This window comes from Maniola jurtina, chromosome 12, assembly GCF_905333055.1.
Source record: "Maniola jurtina chromosome 12, ilManJurt1.1, whole genome shotgun sequence".
In the NCBI taxonomy this organism is placed as follows: Eukaryota; Metazoa; Arthropoda; class Insecta; order Lepidoptera; family Nymphalidae; genus Maniola; species Maniola jurtina.
The window spans coordinates 11,803,023-11,824,093 of NC_060040.1; the positions used below are offsets into that span (position 1 = coordinate 11,803,023).

General features: G+C 37.2%; 2 protein-coding genes across 2 annotated transcripts; one reads left to right on the forward strand and one right to left on the reverse strand.

The window, feature by feature from the left end:
* Positions 1-346: 346 nt before the first annotated feature.
* On the reverse strand, positions 347-2,964 carry LOC123870342 (cAMP-dependent protein kinase catalytic subunit 1). The gene has a single exon (XM_045913600.1). It carries the CDS (start codon positions 2,629-2,631, stop codon positions 1,570-1,572), a length of 1,062 nt encoding a protein of 353 aa, XP_045769556.1. The 5' UTR covers positions 2,632-2,964; the 3' UTR covers positions 347-1,569.
* Positions 2,965-14,736: 11,772 nt separating this feature from the next.
* Positions 14,737-18,088, forward strand: LOC123870343 (prothymosin alpha-A-like). The gene is made up of 3 exons (XM_045913601.1): positions 14,737-14,886; positions 16,445-16,665; positions 17,221-18,088. Exons 1-3 carry the CDS (start codon positions 14,861-14,863, stop codon positions 17,346-17,348), a joined length of 375 nt encoding a protein of 124 aa, XP_045769557.1. The 5' UTR covers positions 14,737-14,860; the 3' UTR covers positions 17,349-18,088.
* The last annotated feature ends 2,983 nt before the right edge of the window (positions 18,089-21,071 follow it).

The following is a 21,071-nucleotide window of genomic DNA, read 5'->3' on the forward strand; positions in this document are numbered from 1 at the left end:
ATTTTGTGTAATTTTGTTAGATTTTAAATGAATTATGAATTATGATTATGATAAAACTGTTTTTTTTTTTTAAATTATATAGACTAGCGCTTGGCTGCAGACTCGCTATCAAGTGATGATGCAGCCTAAGATGGAGTGTGCTTGCCTAGAAGTTGCCTATTCACTCTTGACTTGAAGGTACGTCCATATTATAGGTGGAAGGGAAAACTGATGCCGGAAGGGTGTTCCACATCCTGGCGGTTCGGATTAGAAAAGAGGAAGTACTAATTGATTGTTGTTACTTATTTATTTAACAATTATAGAAATTTATTGAGCTGTTCTAAGTAAATAAAAATTCTTGACTTCCAAGTTAACCCTCTAAGCTTTCTTTAAGTAAATAAAAGTCTTGTAAAAGTCTAATTGAATAAAAATATTTTGAATTTTGAATTTGAATTTTTTTGAAATTTTTAATGTTTCTAATTCTTTTATTTAGATGAACATAATGCATTAATATTGTATGACTACCTCATCAGTACTTAAATGTTAATCATACAGAAAGATATCTAAACAAATAGATTTGCCTTTATCTTAGAATTTATATCTGATTTATAAGATACTCACTGACCAATAGTACTTAATTAGAGTAGTATTATGAATAAATGAATAAAATGTGATTCAAGTTATTTTTTTTGTACGTTAAGGCAATCTTTGCATCATTTCATTTTGAAACTCACTTAAAGATTTTTTTACTTTACTAAACAACATTACTAACAACAGACTTAATTAGTGACAGAAAATACACCACTAACTATAAATTTTATCCTTTTAGGAATCTGTTTAGTCTGCATAAAATACTTTACAAGTTTAAATGAGTTTCAAAAATATCCTGGATAAAAAATTGCATTAAGTATTTGGTCAAATAGTATAGTGTTGTTTTTTCAAAACAAAACAAACTTTATTAACCTTTATATAAATTAAAGTAAAATCTGATTGCACATTTAAAACAGCTAAACCTTTCTTGTATTCCTCCTTAAAAAATTTATGGTAATAAAAAAGTAGTGGTGTGAACATGCTGTTTGATACTATCGAAAATTGAGAAGATTAGATGTGACGATCTATAAATCTAAATAAGCGACAAGAAAACCTAAATAATAGTTACACAATCTGTCTCAATTGCATAAAAACAATTAAAAAAAGACTAAAGCTTACCACATTCCAACGCTATCAAAGGCAAACTACGGAGTACCAAAAGAACACTCAGTACTGACAATAAGGTTCAGTAACACTGCTACACTATCAGTTTGTCTCCGAGAATATCACCAGAGGGAGCTACGCACCTCCACATCTGTTTACTCCAACTGAAAGGGCACTAAGCGAACATATGCCACAAAAATATCTGGGTCAGTTCTACATCATTTCACCTACACTCTTTGATACACTTGTGGTGCCTGGTCGGGCACTTCAATGTCTATGTACAGCCAAAGCTGCCCGCAAGAGGCATGTCGCCTCCCCACGACTCTGTCATGGAAGATTCACTATTACAACACTCCTGCGCAAAGTAATGTCCGCACGCAGGCTCCATCTGAGCGCTCAGAACTCGGCAAACTCCTTCGCACACTTCTCCGTCGACGAGATGCGCAACGCCTCCTCCTCGTAGTCATCAAAGTTGCTAGTGTCCCCGGGTCCTTTGCAGCGAGGTATGAACGGTGCTTCGATCTTCTTCTGGAAGACTGCAATCCAGTCGGTGCTCGCGAACCACTTGTGTCCCTTAATGTCATTCACTCCCGCTTTCAGATTGCCGTATCGCTTCGTCAAATCCACCTGTAGAAGGTTGCGCAGGAGATCTTTAAGATCCGAGCCGAAATGCGACGGGAAGCGAACCTTACCTGATACGATTTTTTCGTATATCTGTATCGGCTGGTCGGCAAAGAAGGGCGGGTATCCAGCCGCCATCTCGTAGACGAGGACGCCCAGCGCCCACCAGTCCACCGCCTTGTTGTAGCCTTTGGAGAGGATGATCTCGGGCGCGAGGTACTCGGGCGTGCCGCACAGCGTCCACGTGCGGCCCTTCACTCGCTTCGCGAAGCCGAAGTCGGTCACTTTGAGGTAGCCCTGGGAGTCGATCAACAGATTCTCCGGCTTGAGGTCCCGGTAGATGAGGTCCAGGTAGTGGAGGTACTCGAACGCTAGGACTATTTGGGCGGCGTAAAACCGCGAGTGGGGCTCCGAAAATCGCCCCACCTTGCGGAGGTGCGAGAACATCTCACCGCCCGGGACGTACTCCAGAACCATGTACAGATTGGAGTTGTCTTTAAAATGAAACTTAAGGCTTACGAGGAAAGGAAAATTGATCGCCTGCAAGATACGCTTTTCGTTTAACGTATGCTCTACTTGCTTCAACTTTACGACTTTCTGCTTATCTAATATTTTCATAGCGTAATATTCCTTGGTGGGTTTGTGTTGAACTATCATGACTCGGCCGAACGAGCCCGTCCCGAGCGTTTTTATTCGCTCGAAGTCGTTCAGTCCGGCGGTGTTGGTAGGATTCTTCTTCCATTTCTCCTCGAAGTCCTCCTTGGCCTGGTCGAGGAATTCCTTGACGCTCTCGGCGGCATCCACCTTTTTGTTGGCGGTGGCAGCATTATTGCCCATGGCGCACACCACTAGCTATTCCAGGGCCTCGATTCGCCGTCAGAGGCTGCCGTCTGCACTAATCGATGCCTGCCTGTACGTCCGTGTGAGAAACGGGCAGGTCAACACAAACCGATTTGAAACACGAACATTATCAACTTTCACAGCACGAATGCACGTCACAAAAGACACTTGTTGTAGGCACACATTGACACGATTAATTTGAAATCGAGAAATCCCGAAAAATATTTTTTAACATTCACAAGAATAAAATGGCTTCCACCCAAACTCATCGACAGAGCGAGATCGAGCGAACGTTTCGCTCACGGGTGGCGGACATTATACCAATGTTGCCATAATGTCGAAGAATAAGCTACCATCAAATAATAACTATCTTTAGTCCGCGACCTCGTCCGCGTGATTTCAGTTATTTTTATTATTAATGGTAACTAGAGGATGTCCGCGACTTCATCCGCGTAGATTAAGGTTTTTAAAGATCCTGTAGGAACTGTTTGATTTGCCGGGATAAAAAGGTGCCTTTATCAATAACAGGGACGTAAGCTACCTCGGTACCAAACATACAAATCGGTTAAGCGGGTGGGTCTTTAGGAATCCCGTGGGAACTCTTTGGTTTTCCGGCATAAAAGTAGCCTATGTCCGTCCCCGGGATACAAGCTGACCCTGTACCAAATTCCATTAGAATCGGATACACTGTTGGGCCGTGAAAAGGTAGCAGACAGACAAACAGACAGACAAATAGACAGACACACTTTCGCATTTATAATATTAGTATGGATCTTTGCTTGTCAAATTATTAAAAATAATAATATATTAGTACCATAACTACATGCTAGGATAAACTTTGTGCGAAATAATTGAATTAATTCAGCCTTTGCTGAATTAAGATCCGTTGTGACATAATGCATGATGTTTTCCTTAATCTAGTTGGCATTTTTCACTCTCACTTTGTTATACGCGGATAACATTGTAAAATATTTGTACACCACACTGTGGAGACTCACGTACACGGCTCTATACCTACTTATACGAAAACTGACATCTATGGCCACTGCATTCATAAATGAATAATGAATTAAATTGTGTTATCTAGCGACTTTGATCATTGTTAATTATAGTATGAAATAAAGTACCAACTAATTATAAACCTTCATTTAAGATACATTTAAATTCTGTTAAATTTGCATTTTGCACCTATTTTGACATTATTATTTCGTGCTTGCTTTGTTCACACTTATACATTTTAATTGTGAAGATAATATCATAACATGTTCATTTTAAGGGTTAAAAAAGGAAAATCGAGCCCATATAGGATCATTTTTCTGCCTGTCTATTTGACCATCCGTCCATCTTCTATCCATTTGTCGTGACTGTCAAGAAACCCTATAAGGTAATTACTTCCCGTTAACCAAATATCATGAAATTTGGCATATAGATACTGTAGATGGCATAAGTAAAGGAAAAAAATCTAAAAAGCGTGATTTTGTGTTTTGTGGATTCCGTACTCGGGTACTTTTTCGACATTATGCACGATAAATCAAACTACTATGCATAAAAAAAAATCTGTTTCAGAATATGCAAGTAAAGCCCTTTCATATGATACCTCACTTGATATTTTTTGTGATGTAACCACAAATTAACGGTTTTCGGATTTTTCCTTTACTGGTGCTATAAGGCCTATCTACTTGTTAAATTTCATGATTCTGGGTCAACGGGAAGTACCCTATATGTTTTCTTGACAGACATGACAGACAGACACGGGTTCCTTTTTTCCTTTTTTGAGGTACGGAACTCTAAAAACATTAATTTAAATAGGTACTTGCCGTTACACAAGAATACTTATACTTTGAATAAAATAAATATAATGACTCCAACAAAACCCTTTAAGATCAACCAACAAACAGTAACCTGATGATTCTTTCTGATAGTAAAACCACCGTTCCCTTAAAAACTACCAGTAAAAAATTTAATTTTTTGATATAGCAACTCTGTAATAAGTCGCTTGTCGCTTGACGCTTGCGCTTCATAAATAACAAACTAGATGGCGCTAGCTCACTTCAAGTTCGAACTCACGGCTCGCGAGCGCGACAGCTCAATGTTGGCAACTATTTGTAGTGTGCGCGCCTGATTTAAATGTTCTCTTATCACTCTTTCCGCGTTGTTTTGAATTTACGTACGGTTCAGTTCACGGCATACCATAAACATAAAAATAGAGACAGTGTGATAAAGCAGCTATTCTGTAACTGCATAATTATGTAGAGGGTAGCCCACATGGATAAAATATAATCGAAATTTCAAAAATGACTGGTGGCGCTCGACAAACGTGTAGTTCATACTTTTTAATATTATGTAATTTAGGCACTTGGGCTTGAGTCCAGTGATTTTTTTAGGCTGTGAACACACTTGCACTATACCAACATCAAAGCATACATACCTACCTACTTTACAGAATAATTTTATGTTATTGTCAATAATGCGTTGCTTTAAAAGATCATGCCCCGTAAGATATTGATTGAAATTACGCACGACCACGTCCAACCGAAGAGAGCTCACCTACTGGAAGATTTTCCATTGCACGGTGTCAAAAAATGCTACGTTGAAAATTGCAATAAGATTGTACTGTAATAATTTTAATCAGAACATTGCCCATTTCCTGACTGTAAAAATAAACAGATTTGGGGAAAGTGCCTAAAATACATACAGACATCTAACCATCATCTAACAAAATTACCTTAGGTTGGCAGCACTGCTCGGATTTCAGAAAAAAAAATCGTCTGTCGTCTTCATGCGCGCAGCAGCACTGTGGCAACACCATGGAGGCAGTTTTGCCCGGTGACTATAACATCATATTACGTGTGCAATGTGCATACTGCATGGGCTTATAAGCCTTGGCGTACACAAGTAGAGTAAATGATAACTTGTAGTAGAGTAACATCTGCCTGCTAACTACAGCTGTATGCTAGAATTAGAAACTATGTCAATGCAAGTTAAGTTGGCAGACTTGATAAAAATCGAACATGCTACACAGTGTAGACATCAGTTAGAGTAAGAAAAATTTACTCAGTCCATAATATATCCACGGCTTAAGCGCAGTGCGCTTGTTATGCAGGTGTTTGTAAATAACTCGATAAGAAATACATGGCACGTACAGTCTGTAATAAACCAGAAATTATCTTTCCCTTTTCGGGCGCGCAGGTGTGGCTGGAGCATTATACCTACCACAGATTATTAATTTACATTTTAAAGGTACTTTTACCTAACCTAAGGTTAGTTTCCCATTAATCCGGTGATCTTGATGAAATATAGAACAAGTGTAAATTAAAAATTTATAACACCCCCGACAAGTGAAGGTTACAGTAATAACTAGAAAAGAGCTGATAACTTTCAAACGGCTGAACCGTTTTTATTGAATTATGGCTAAGAACACTCTCGATCAAGCCACCTTTCAAACAAAAAAAAAACTAAATTAAAATCGGTTCATTAGTTTAGGAGCTACGATGCCACAGACAGATACACACACAAGTCAAACTTATAACACCCCTCTTTTTGGGTCGGGGGTTAAAAATATCTCATTGCTTCCAAGATTGCTTCATGGCTTTTATTCAAAATTGTAGAAAAGAAATAAATAGATTTTTTAAGGGTGTAGAAATAGTAAAGCTTATACCTATGTATATATAGTTTAGGAACAAATGCATTATGGAGAGGCGGATAGCGCGCACGCTCTTTTATGATAGTTAGTAGTTTACTTCTATTTTAATAAAATAAAATAGTATTAAAATATTCTCGTATATTGTATCTCTATTCCCGAACTGTATCTGCTCACTAAACTGTGGCAATTCCTTCAAAGACGAAACCATGAAGAGCGAAATAGACTTATGAAATTGTATGTCCCTCTCTTTTCAACGTGGAACAATGACCGCGATTAGGTTCCGTTGGTAGAGGCATGGTAGAGGCCACGTTCGTCACGGCGAATTTTCCATGCGTGATAGTCTTTATCTTCTTAACAATAAGAACTAAATTCCGACATCCATCCACTTGTATAATGTTGATCAACTCGACGCCCGGCATAGCAACATAACAATATTACCTGGCAAAATATGCATTTAGTACATAAGCACATAATATTATACCTCTTTAATAATAAAATTATTATTTTTATGAGATCTTTCGCCTTATTAAACACGATATTTGACACGATAATATAAAAAATTAAAAAACTATACTTAAACCTAATCCCCCCTCAAAAATAATTTGTACTTCTAATTCAATATTTGGTTTTGGGTCAACCACACCAAATACTATAATTTCAGGTTCGTAACTCATTTTCTATGAGCTAGAGACTTAAAAGTGACATTAATAGGGCTCCGTTATTACCCTTTGGACACGGAACTCTAAAAAGAGGTACCTGACCTATCTGTTGAAGCAGCCGTCCTTTTCAGCAGAGAACGTTGTGAAAGTGATAGCTATAGGACTCTACTTTGACCATAGAGTAGGGATGTGGTAGAGATCTTCATCATGGGCCTTGCTCTTTTTAACCCCCGACCAAAAAAGAGGGGTGTTATAAGTTTGACGTGTGTATGTGTGTATCTGTGTATCTGTCTGTGGCATCGTAGCTCCTAAACTAATGAACCGATTTTAATTTAGTTTTTTTTTGTTTAAAAGGCGGCTTGATCGAGAGTGTTCTTAGCCATAATTCAAGAAAATCGGTTCAGCCGTTTGAAAGTTATCAGCTCTTTTCTAGTTATTACTGTAACCTTCACTTGTCGGGGGTGTTATAAATTTTTAATTTACACTTGTTAGTCTAATTTAGTTAAATTAAGATATTAATGTTGATGATGTATAATTAAGTATATGACTTCGTCTGTGTTAGCGTTTGCTGGCGCGCGTGTTGTGCCTTTTTGGATTGTTTTTTTTTTAAAGTGGCCAGTTTTTGTGTTTCACTGGTGTTTTTTGGTTCTGGAACCATGCTGGAACTGACTGGGAAGCTAAAGGGGCGCCGCGCGTGTGTCGGCGAGCGCCGGCACAGACGAAGTCCATACTTATATAATTAGCTCTCCTAACTTGTAAATAACTACAAACTTGACATTGGCTCATCTTTGTAAAGCCAGACAAGAGAAAAAAAAAAGTAAGTACATTTTTGACCTGAGCTCAAACCTTGGCACAGTTTGTCAAGAAGAGTAACAAAAAGATTAATAAAAAGATAAATTGAATGTACGTTCAATTACTATTACCACATTACCGCACGTCACTAAAATACGACTTCGAGGAGCGGCAGGCGGCAACCGCCATTTCAATTTATACTAGCTGTATACAATTATGAACCCTATTACAAAGGCTATAGAGTTTAAAATCAAAAGTCTCTATGCAACCCACTTGTCGTCCACCTTGTACATCCTATTACATATGATGGAACTACTTACTACATAACATGTCATAGTAACAGGTTAATTTCATGTTTAACATTGGATTAAATTAAAAAGCAATCATTAAAAGTTATTTTTGTTGATATAAAAGTGAGCCTAAACTGCCCACCTAACTAAAATTTGACCCCACTAAATCACCCACTGCGCAGGTTTGAGACCTTTTAACTACTTACTACCCACATGCCATTTTATTTTAATGTTTAGCAAAATGATAATAATATGGGAGGCCTACGCATAATACCTAATTACTTGTCCTAAGAAAACCCCTATATTATTATGTGATTAATGAAACGGGGTCATGACCCTCAGTAATGAGGAATTTTACCGACCTTACAGATGTCATTTTATTTAAAAAACCTTTTTGACATCTGTTGTTTTGAAAACTGGGATCTCCGACCGCGTGCAGTCACCGATTTTGAGCAACTCATTTATTTTTAACCCCCGACCAAAAAAGAGGGGTGTTATAAGTTTGACGTGTGTATCTGGGTATCTGTCTGTGGCATCGTAGCTCCTAAACTAATTAACCGATTTTAATTTGGTTTTTTTTGTTTGAAAGGTGGCTTGATCGAGAGTGTTCTTAGCTATAAATTATAATCCAAGAAAATCAGTTCAGCCGTTTGAAAGTTATCAGCTCTTTTCTAGTTATTACTGTAACCTTCACTTGTCGGGGGTGTTATAAATTTTTAATTTACACTTGTTATCTAAAAACTTTCTACTTAGGTACCAATATTTAAAGTAGGTTCATAGGTACTGAGAGACGATATATGTACCTAGTGCTAGTTAGTTGCTTTTTAAAATTTAATGAACAAACCTATTTAAGTACTTAATATTATTTATATAATTTAAAAATATGCGCAAAAGTTATAAAAATAACACAGCTTTTTTTTCACTATTTACTTACCAGTTTTCTTAGTTTTTGTAGATTTTTCATAGCATTGCAAAAAACACACCCGCTTCCGTCATGGACAGGGGAGAGGACATAATAATGTTATGAACCAGCACTATTTTTAATTCGTATTAATTTATTTGACCATATGGTCAAATAAACAATATGAAGACGTCAACGATGTACGAGTGATTCATTAAAATATCGTTCTATTTACTAAGGGATGCATAATAGAGTCGGGTGTATACATAGAATAGGTAGGTAATGTGTTGAATAATTACAATTTTTCCAGTTCATCGAATCAAGATTTTGATAAAATTTAACATAAAAAACATCAGCTCCTAATCGCGATTTCATCCGCATGAATTTTTTAATACGTTAGAATTCCCCAAAACTCTTTCTTAGTGGAAGATCTATGACCTACATTATAGAGAGCAAGCAAAATTCCAAGTTTATAGAAAATTCTAGATTCAATGGATTGAGTTCTACGTTGATTTATGGGAACCAATCAGTTTATCCCTTTACTTATATATTTTTTGAATTATTTGTCTTATTTTGACGAAGCTTCTAACATCATGAAATTGTGAATTATAGTGAAGTTAGCAGACTATAAATAGTCGGTGGTATGTATGCTTACTCTATATACTTATGCCCACTCCTAGTTCGTATCACTTGATGTGGCATAGCTCGAACGCAATATAATGTTAATATTAATATAATATTTCTTCGCTCGCCTGGCCTGCAACGTTAATTAACGTGTCTGGCTTGTTCTTCCTTGTTAATGGACGTTATGTTAATAATAAAAGCTGTTTTTTTCTATTTTTTGCAGTAAGTAACTATATGAAAGAGGCTAAGAATAAGGTGATTACCTATAGTGATCTTGTTAGATATTTCTACTTAACAAACTTTTGAACAGTGTTTGTGAAAATAATAATTAACCAAGTCTACGGGTGACCAATCAACATTAAGCTTTGCTGTGCTGTGCTGTGCTCTGCTCTATCGCTCCTCTTAAGATTATAAAGGAGAAACAAACAAATTTGGTACGCCTAGCTACCTACCTACCTATAACACAGTGAACTGCCATAAACCGAGAGTTGGCCATATTGTCCCTCAAGGTAACTCCCGCGAGATGTCAATTAGACCATTTCACAACAAAAATCTAGATATATTATAGAATACTGAACATAGATTATGAAATGTAACGACGGACCGAACTGACTGACTGACTGATCAGATTTTGATTCTAGTCTAGTGAAACACTAATTGATAATGATAATATTGCCCAAGATAACATAAGTGTCAGGCCTCCCAGAAGAAGAAGGGCACCAAAATCTAAAGTTTGGTTAGGTTAGATTTTGCCGTACCCACTCAGTCTTCCACATATCTCGCTTGCACTTATGCACATGCATGTCGTGCTGTCGCAGTCGCACAGCAGACCACACAGATCAATGTGTTGTTTGTAGAAAAAACATAGCATCAGAAAGTTAGCTTAGCTGAGCATAGCACAGCGTAGCAGGTCGACGTTGATTGATTGATTGGTTAACACTAGGCGCTAGCAGGAAACTATAATATTATGTACCTAGTAGGCTAGTGCTTACTATGCATTTAAATTAAGTAGACTACTCTAAGCATGATACTTCCTACTTCACGTACCTGTCAAATTGTACTACCTGTGACTAAAATAAAAAATCAATAATAGTAAATTGTAATTAATAAGAATAAGTAATAGGAAGAGGTTCAAGTTTAACCTTACTTTCAGGCATAGTATGGAGGTGCTCTCCTTAGTTGAAAATCTCTTTGATTTTCTGCCGCTTCACCAAAGTCCAAAGCGCGAGCCATTGCATCGCGTAACTCGTGTAAAAATGCTTTTTTTTCCAAGATCGCTTTACATTATTAAATACAGTTGTTACAACCTCCAATTTAATTTCTCTACTGAATTTTAAAGTGACGATTACGTATGAGAAACCGATCAAAAAAGAATCTAAACCTTATTTATTGCAACAAAAGGTTGAGTTTTTGTTAAAGAAAATTAATACATATAATTAAAATCACTAGTCGCATGCGTTGAGCGATAAGGATTGCGAATTATGGAAATATATTTATGTAATGCCATTTATATCCAAGCAAAAAGTAACACGACTCTTTCGTTCTAATGGCCAAAAGGGAAGCTATACATAATAGGATCTCGAGGTCCAAAAAATGTTTATGTTGATACCAGATACCTAAGTAGATTACCTATGAATGTTCAGGCTCTGTTGATGTCTTGTGGCGTTTTTTTTTTAGAATAGAATATATTTTTATTCAAATAAACTTCTACAAGTGCTTTTGAATCGTCAAAATAGTTTCACCCAAGGAGGTCACTTGTGCCATACCGACGACTGATGAGGAATATCACTTACGCACCTTACGCAGTACTCAGTAGGAACATAATTAATATTGGGCATTGCATTGACACCCCCGAAATAAAATATGAAAACTTTATTCTGAGTGAACCGGACTCTGACTATGCTAATAAAATAATTGCTTACTCGTAGACGTGTTGCTTATTGAACTAAGCTTACGTGCCAGTGTGACCATAAGTGGCAGCTTTCTGCTATTTGGGCATATTATTAGCTCCTTAACTATAGCCATAGCAGAATGAGCTGACGATTTAAAAAAAAAAGTACCAAAAGGCAGATTTCAAGGAAATTCTTATTTAATAGTACTTATTTTTTTTTAATTAAAAGAGAAAACTTATACTTAATTTATACTTAAATAACTACAAACCTGACATTGGCTAATTTGTGTAAGCCAAAAGAAAAAAAAACTTATAATTTTGTATGTTTCACCTTTATTTCATTATGATTTGTTTGATAAGTTTTTTTGACGTGACAACGTCTTATAATTCGATAGAGCCGGCTGCACGCACGAAAAAACATGACTCATGCGGCGTTACCTCGCTCTGAGGCGTTCCATATAAGGCTTGAAGTGCAAGCGAGAGCGCGGAACGAGCGACAAAGAAGCACAATCGGCCTTTGTTGTCACGTTCAACTATCGTCAGTAAACCGACTTTACAGACAACCAATTTTTTCAAGCTGGCTAGACTACGTTTGTCTCATAATAATATCAATTTGGTTTATTTTTCGTAACTAATCGAGATTTCTAATACACCTAGGTACTCTTCGCTACTTATACTACCCTACTCTACTTATAATTATTATTCTATGAGCGAGCGCCATAATTTTCAGCGCGTATTTTTAGGGTACCTACCTATAGGTACCTATCCTGCCTGCCTTAAATTAATTACTGCCGAACAGAATTTCCACGTTTAGATTTTGGTCTTTGTCTCTAGCCGCATAGAGATTATTTATTTATAATCGTACGGTCAAGATCATCAAAATATTATTAACTAGCTGATGCCCGCGACTTCGTTCGCGTGGATATAGTTTTTTAAAAATCCCGTGGGAACTCTTTGATTTTCCAGGATAAAAAGTAGCCTATGTGCCAATCCAGAGTATAATCTATCTCCATTCTAAATTTCAGCCCAATCCGTCCAGTAGTTTTAGCGTGAAGGAGTAACAAACATACACACACACACACACACACACACACACACACACACACACACACACACACACACACACACACATACAAACTTTCGCCTTTATAATATTAGTGTGATATTTGCATACTGAAGTTTCAGTAAATATGCAGGAACTATTTTAGATTATAAGACCTTTGTTAACCACGCATATTTAGCCAATAAATAAATTTCATTTCAAAAATTTCATTTTTTTATGACTCGGTTTCCGACCTAGGTCCTAGTAGCACAGCAGCTGGTCGGAAGCTCAGTCTTTACAAGGAATGTTTACTTTACTACATAAAAGGATAGCGTACCTATTTACTATCTAGGCACAGTTTTACCACAGGTTTTGCGATGTAAAAGCTCCTACTAGGTAGGTAGGTATATGCTTTAATAATATACAAGTGTAAATTAAAAATTTATAACACCCCCGACAAGTGAAGGTTACAGTAACTAGAAAAGAGCTGATAACTTTCAAACGGCTGACCCGATTTTCTTGGATTATAGCTAAAGAACACTCTCGATTAAGCCACCTTTCAAACAACAAAAACTAAATTAAAATCGGTTCATTAGTTACCTACGATGCCTCAGATACACAGATACACACGTCAAATTTATAACACCCCTCTTTTTGGGTCGGGGGTTAAAAATCGGCAACTCGGCTTTGTTCAAGGTTTCTACCTGCCAGAGATTTAAAAATGCCCGGACTGTTCTGGTTAACGAATTCATAATTTATGACGAAATCACCGCCAAGTGCCAACATTTCTTTCAAAAGCCAAGGACCTATAACGCATGCCACTTTAAAATTGCTGTCAAATTTTAGCCGATACACGTTATCACAACGGAATAAGGTTCAATTTAAATTAAACTGTTAAGATGTTTTAAAGTTTAACCGTTGCTTCACGCAAATCTGAATCTTGAAATGTCTTTGGAATCTTGATACTTTTCTGGCTCAAGAGGTGAACTCAGAGAATAAACTCGTGCCTGTGCGTGTGCCTATGAAGTATGAAGTAAATTAAGTTTTTTAAAGTACAAAAAACTTACAAAAAAAAATTGGTTGTCTGTAAAGTCGGTTTACTGACGATAGTTGAACGTGACAACAAAGGCCGATTGTGCTTCTTTGTCGCTCGTTCCGTGCTCTCGCTTGCACTTCAAGCCTTACATGGAACGCCTCAGAGCGAGGTAACGCCGCATGAGTCATGTTTTTTCGTGCGTGCAGCCGGCTCTATCGAATTATAAGACGTTGTCACGTCAAAAAAAAAAAACATTTTATTGCATAGCTTACAAGCAAGTAAGTACCTACCTATAATGCCTTGTAAGGCAGGTATTTAGGTACCTACCTACCTACTTACCTACCTAACTAAGTTAGCTGTAGGTATTCCGATTTCCGCGCCAAATGGTGAATAACTTTTTGGTGGCATTTTGAGCCATTTTGGCAAAGGCGGCAAAGGCAATGAACTTTTGTTAAAACTACACATATCCTGAAATATGTATGTAGGTAGTTCCTTAACTAAAATTACGGTTTTATTAAAGCCAGTATTGTTACGTGTTAGTTATAAAATTACTTACTGATAATAAATAATTTAACTTACTGAATAGGTAGGTAGGTAACTACATAATTAATTCATCATCATCATCATTACCAACCCACCGGCCCACTACAGAGTACGGGAATGATAGGTACCTAGTACCTACCTACCTATTTAATTTCTTAAAACGCACATAACTTCGAAAAATTAGAGGTGCGTGCCCGGAATCGAACCCTCGACCTCCCGACGAACATCCTTACTACGATAGATTAAATCAATAGGTACAATTATATACCTACCTATTTTATAATAATAATAATACATTATAATATGTAATAGGAGTAAATAACCTAACCAAGAGCTTTTTAAATTGCAAAGGCGAATTTTGTTGGTACTTATTTCAATATTATACCTATTTCTGTATTTTTCCACATTTTCAATATTTCAGTTCGGGAAAAATTATCGTATTTTTTTATTTCTTTGCTGTGGAATAATTTAACGATTGTTTTTGAAACAAGACAGAGCAAGGTAGATGATTCCCTGCCTGGCTTGATTTCAGAAATTCAAGGTTGTCTGAAGACGAATGATGCAACTATAGTTATCTCGCTTTTATACGTGTGGCGAATAATAATGCTGTTTCATAATCTGAAGTTGGCGCGTAAACTTCACAGGATGGAAACGCGGCCCCGCGAACTTTGCGCACCTTTTCTGTTTTCCTTCTCCTTCATTTGGTCGTCGGTGTTTGTGGAGTGAACATTGTTGTACGTTGTGTAGAGCACGTGCCGGATATTTTTAAATACAATTTTAAATAATTTCAGTACCTAATTTCACAATGGCAGACGCAGCCGTCGAAAAGAAGTAAGTTAAAAGTGCATTAATCAGTGATATTTTAATAGATTATGGAATTTTATTTTTGGCGGCTTTATAAAAACGTGATCAAAATGGCTTCCCTTTATTATGTTTATTGAGTTTTCCTTTATGAAATTAATTTCCTTGTGTGTTTCTGCGTTGATTAGAATTAATGAACGATGTTTAACATTTCTAATAATCGTTGTGAGTAATTGTGATAGTTTATTGATGTTCATAGTTGCTAGACGCCGACACGCGGGAAAAGTCAAATTATAAAACAGTTGATAATGAGCAGATTTTAATTCCGAACTGTGTGTGAGTGCGTTGTTCAATAATTAAACAAGTGTGTGGAACTAATCAGTAAGTGGATAGAGGTGTTTCCATGCATAAAATTAAACGGGAAAATTGAAAGCACGCCGCGCCGGTCGAGTAGCTTGTTCAAGATGGCGCTCGTGTGCGCGGCGTGCCGGCGCAGTAGCGTCATCGGCGCGCGCTTGTTTCAAATTCGCCGCGACTTGCGAGTTTTGCAACTCGATTACGTTATCGCTCGCAAGGGCCGCGTGTTGTCATTGTAGTTATTTTTAAAGCTTCGAAGCAGTTTCTCGAGGCGAGCCACTGGAGCGAGTAACTCGGTAGAGTCGTAACTCATTCACGTTGTACCTTATATCGTTTATGTTACATTTCCACGTAACTTTCCCACATGCATGCAGGCAGCCTTGCGCAACAATTGCCGCGGTTTTTGTTCCGACACACTTCCTTTCTATCGCCCCACTTGATAAACGCTACCTAGTTACGTACGCGTACATTAAACAGGCTGTGAACTTTGCCGAGTAGAGCTACCTTGAATAATCCGTTTAGTAATAATTTTATTACTTCGCAATGCTGTATGTATGACACGCAGTGGTACTGTACAGATGTTGATAGTTGCATTTAGCACAAGGTTCCACAGTAGCACTTGTCAGTTGCCAGCCAATAACAAAATAATAAAGGAAAATGTTAGTCTTATTGGATGATAAACATAATGATCAAAACAATATGCTCTATTTGAAATGCCAGAAACATTTATTTTCCTTACATAGGCTCTTGAATTTTTTTACACAATGTCTAAACTAAATTGATAGATATAAAAATGATGTATTTTTTACTCAATAATCTTATGATAAGGAAGCATTATAGTCAGTCAAGTGGTTTAGGATTTGTGTAAGTACATGTTTAACCAAAATCCCTGTTCAAACTTTGATGCTTTTATCTTGGAGAGCAGTTGTATACTCGAAGTAATCATGACTGACTACTTTGAGCTGACAATGATTGTCATTGTATCTGTCTAATCTTTTCACAGTCCATCCATTACCCGATTTGACTAAGGTTAGTCCTAAGATAACTTGCATCCCGAAGATGGATATAGGCTACTTTTTATCCCAGATGAAGTACCCTCCATAGAACTGTCATACATTTTATTGCTGGAGCAACCTGGTTGAACCTAGTGAGGTAGTGTCCGTAGACCTTCAATCATTTCCACATTTTGACACTTGAGCAAATGTACTGATGAAACATTTAACATTTTCAGTGATGCCGCACCCGAAGAAGTGACCTCCACTGAGGCGACGAAAGAGTCCCCAGTAAAGAAATCCCCCGCCAAAAAGGCAGCAGAGCCAGCAGAGAGCAACGGCAAAGAAGAGAACGGCAGTGAAGAAGCGCCTGAGGAAGACAAAGATGATGATACTCCAGCTGAGAATGGAGAAGCTGAAGAAGACAGTAATGACGCTGTTGAGAATGGAGAAGCGACAGGTTTGTTACTATTTTATTAAAGAAAGTTTTAATGGATGTCTTATATATTCTTCATAAAGCTTGTACAGCGTTGGTACAACTAGTGCATTGTACAACAGGTGGAGTTTGAGTCAGTTTTATTTGTATCTTGGTCTGCCTCATAACTTATTCATTTTACTTATAGAGTTGTTCCTGCCTTAGTTTTTATAACAAAAAAGTGTGATTTTTTACTTTATTTTAGTGGGATGTTACACTCGATTTTAACGTGTTGTACATAGTTTAGGTTAAATGAGAAGTTTTTTAGTAATTTGACAAAATAAAACTTGAGTCAAAGAATTATATTATGAAGTTTTTTACTCTTTAGTATTAATGACAAAATTTTACTTATCCATGATTGATGACTAAAGTTGCAAGATTCAAGATGTGTGTGAAAACAGCACATTTCAAAAGCAGATAATGGAGGTAGTATGTACAAGGTAGTAGTTGGCAAAAAATGTTATGGTAATAGATTGGAGTAAGATGTTCACGCTATGGTTAATATACAAACTAAACTTAACATTTTTTTTTAAATTACAGAAAAGAAAGAGACGGGAGTGAAGAGGAAATCAGCGGCAACGGACAACGGAGACGCGCCAGAGAAGGCCGCGCCGGAGAAGAAGGCGAAAGCCGATGCGCCCCCCGCCGACGAAGAAGCCGCCGCCTAAGCGCCGCGCCGCGCTCGGTCCCGCGCACCGCACCGGCCTGGGCCCACCTCCAGCCACATATCCTCTATACATGCAGGCTCACACGGCAACACACTTAACGTTTTTGACGGTATCCTATCTTAAACTTAATATATATATTTACATTTTTATGTCATAACCCGCATAGTAATAAAGAAAGAAAGACTACACAGTTATTTGTTACGCAAGGCTGGAAAGTTGTTATTTGGTCTGAAGTTGAAATCTATGGACCGCACTTTGACTTTGCTCAGACTTAAATTTTAGTTAAAATGCGACAGATATATGCCAGCCGTATAGCGCTGTCTCGTTTCAACAGTGTATAGATCTCGGCCTAAGCATAGCGTGGTATTTAACAGCACGAAACACCATTTTGCAGCTTCTCAGCTTGTCTTAGGACGTTAGGCATCTCAGACAATCCTCTATGGCATACATCTGAAGTACCAGATGCCCTAATGCTTATATTCTAATAGGTGGTTCTAATGGTTGGTCTAAATAATCGTCCAAGCAAGGCGAAATATTAAGTCAGTTTTATGCACTGTTTTAACATTTTGTCTTATGCTGTCCTTAGTCTAGGTCCGCCTTTACAAAGCCAATAATATGCATTTCATTTATATTTCTCATTTATATATTATTCATTTCATTATATTTTATTTTCATGTATATTTTTGGACCATTTTTGTTCTACCAATGAGCATTTGGTAGACATCTTAAGATTATTTCTGGAAAAAAAAAACTGCCAGTGTACTGTCGTGTGAACGTAGCCTTATACAATGCCAAAACTATAGTTTTTATACACTGTTACGTATTTGTACTCTATTATATTTACAGAGTTGGGCCCCGACCGCACTGTGTTTAGGTTTACGAATACGAATGTGTATTTTTATCTACCTGTGAAGAAAGTACCTGTAAAGTGTAAATTTTTATGTCATTCTTGTGACGTGCGCTGCGGTGGACCGACCCAGTGTTGAGACCATCCCTGCGAGCTGTTTGCGTATCGGTACTTCACCAGACCATTAGATGGATTGAATTGATGTGGAAGTTGCATTGACTGCTATACAAGCAAGACTACCAATCGCTGAGGAAACTTCGTTAAAAACATTAGAATGGCATTGTAACAGTTTACTCGAAATTGGACGTTATTTTGTTTTAGCAAGGGGCCGTCCATTAATCACGGGATGTTTTTTTGGAATTTGTAACCCCTCCCCTGTGGTGAGGTTTAAAACTCCTCCCCCTCCCCCCTATATCACGAGTATTTTTAGTACCTACAAAGATACAAGTATAAGTGTCATCTAATTACACCCCCATTACATTACCCCCATACATTTTTTATGACCCCCCCCCCCCCCCCCCCTTCGAATTTCACGTGATTAATGGACAGCCCCCTAAGGTGCAATTTCCATTTTACGCAGTGTCTTTGTCTTCGATAGTTTAGAGTTTGATTGCGGGTAGGCTAGAACCCAGAACGTAAAGCCAATTGAAAAAAAAAGTGATTGTATTCTTGCTGGTATAGGAAGTCAATGGGAAGTTAGAAAAACAACTCTCATTGGTCGAGCTGTTCCGCCAGTAGGTACTGCCAAAGTAATTCACAATTTGTGAAATCAATTCACGATCCGTTCTGTGAACGATGCGACTTATATGAACAGCTTCCGAAAATACATGAATTTAAGATAAAGATAAGATTTAATTAATGTGTTTAGATAATTAATAATTCAGTTGTAAATTTAAGTTAGCATTAAATGTCGCACATTTATTTACATAGGCATTATTACTTAACCATTTAAACATTCCTTTGACTTGGGTTTTGGACCGCTCTGTGGACTCGTTCCAGTGCTAGTAAGGTTCACCGAGTAGATGCAGTGGAAATGAAATTGGGATGATGACTCTGTCAAAAATAGGGTCTTCCAAAATTCGTAAAATCCACGTCCGCCGTTAGTTTTGAGTTTGCTTACCATTTTTAATTATTGATTTAATTTAAAAAGTACGTCAAATATTTATGACGTCACGTCTGAATTTCATACAAGCTTCCTCACTAAGCAAGCGTTGACGTTTGATAAAAAGTCACTAATTTGACCAGAAGTCATCATCCCTATTGTCACATTTTTCACTTGATCCGATTTATTAGCGGGTTCACAGTGCACCAGTTATTATAAGATATGAAAATTATAAAGTTCAAAGTTGACAAATAAGGTGATAGTTCATATTGAAATATTTTGCGTGTGCTATTTTAATTCTATGGGTCTTAATGATTTCTGATTATTATTTTTTTGTTTAATTTATTTGCTTTCTCATTTTTATTAATATAATATGTGATGATATAGATTACAAACTCGAATGTAAGTTATCCGTGTGGATATGAAGCCTCATTTTTTCAGCGATTTTTTGAAGATGTTCCAAGTTAAGGAATAATTTTATATATAAGATTTTGACTAACTTTTTTTCAGATAACTATTTGACAGTTGTAATTGTTCAGGTTTTCAATGTAATTCGGAATTACGTCTAGTATTAGACCGTAGAATGTACAGTTAACACTACTTTTTGTGGAGTCAGTGTTTGTAAAAGGTTTCTGGCAATAAATAGTCGAATCGGAACTTGTGTTTTCTTACTACTAAATAATAAAGAAAAAAAAAAATAACTCAAAATTTACAAAACCCCCAACCTCTATATGAAAACTCGAAAAGAGCTGATAACTTTCAAACGGCTGAACTGATTTTCTTCGATATTAGCTAAGAACACTCGATCAAGCCACCTTTCAAACAAAAAAACTATTAAAATCGGTTCATTCGTTTAGGAGCTACGAAGCCACAGACATACACACATCAAACTTATAACTCCTCTCTTTTTGGGTCGGGGGTTAATAAATAGTCGAAACGCACTGGCGAACGGTTTAATGACCGATGGGTCAAAATGCCGCCTCTATGAATATAGATCACAGGCCAATAATAATTTATAGAGCAATGGAATGCGCGCAGGTGTAGCAAATAATACCTATGTCGTACAATTTTGTGTCTAGGTAATAAAGTCGATCGTTTACGAACGTACGTTTCGACCCTTTGCTTGAACTGCAGGGCGATTCAGAACACTTCGAGTTGGTAAGTTATCCAGCGATAAGATTTTTTACCCGACTGCGGCAAAGCCAAAAGGAAATGTTATGATTTTAGCAGTCTAGGTATGTATGTGGGTATGTATGATTGTATCCAGATTCTGTGTGTTCCATGCTACGGTGGAACACACAGAGAATAGGTTTTAGCGCCTAAACTACTGGGCCGATTTTGATGAATGAGGTGTCAATCGATTCGTCTTAAAGCTCCGGGTGACATAGGCTACATTTGATTTGAAAAAAATCGCCCTGGTGCCATTGGATGGGAAAAATTCCCAATGAGTCACAGCTATTGGATGGGAAAAATTCCCAACGAGTCACACTAATGTCACAACTGAGTGTGACTCATTGGGGACCCGCCACATTTTGCACTTGTCATGCGTAGGTAATGTTTACATTTTATTTTAGCACTACCTATCTTTGTAAATCGTACAATACGAAGTCAATTGGCGTCGATTCTGATGTTTTTCTCTAAACTAAAAGAGTATCTGCATCTTTTTTTTTATGTAGGACGGAAAATAAATTAAAAAAATGATCAGAATGAAAATGGTCCAGTTTAAGAAAATAATTCTAGTGTCGACTATTCTCATATATTAGTCGATACGAGA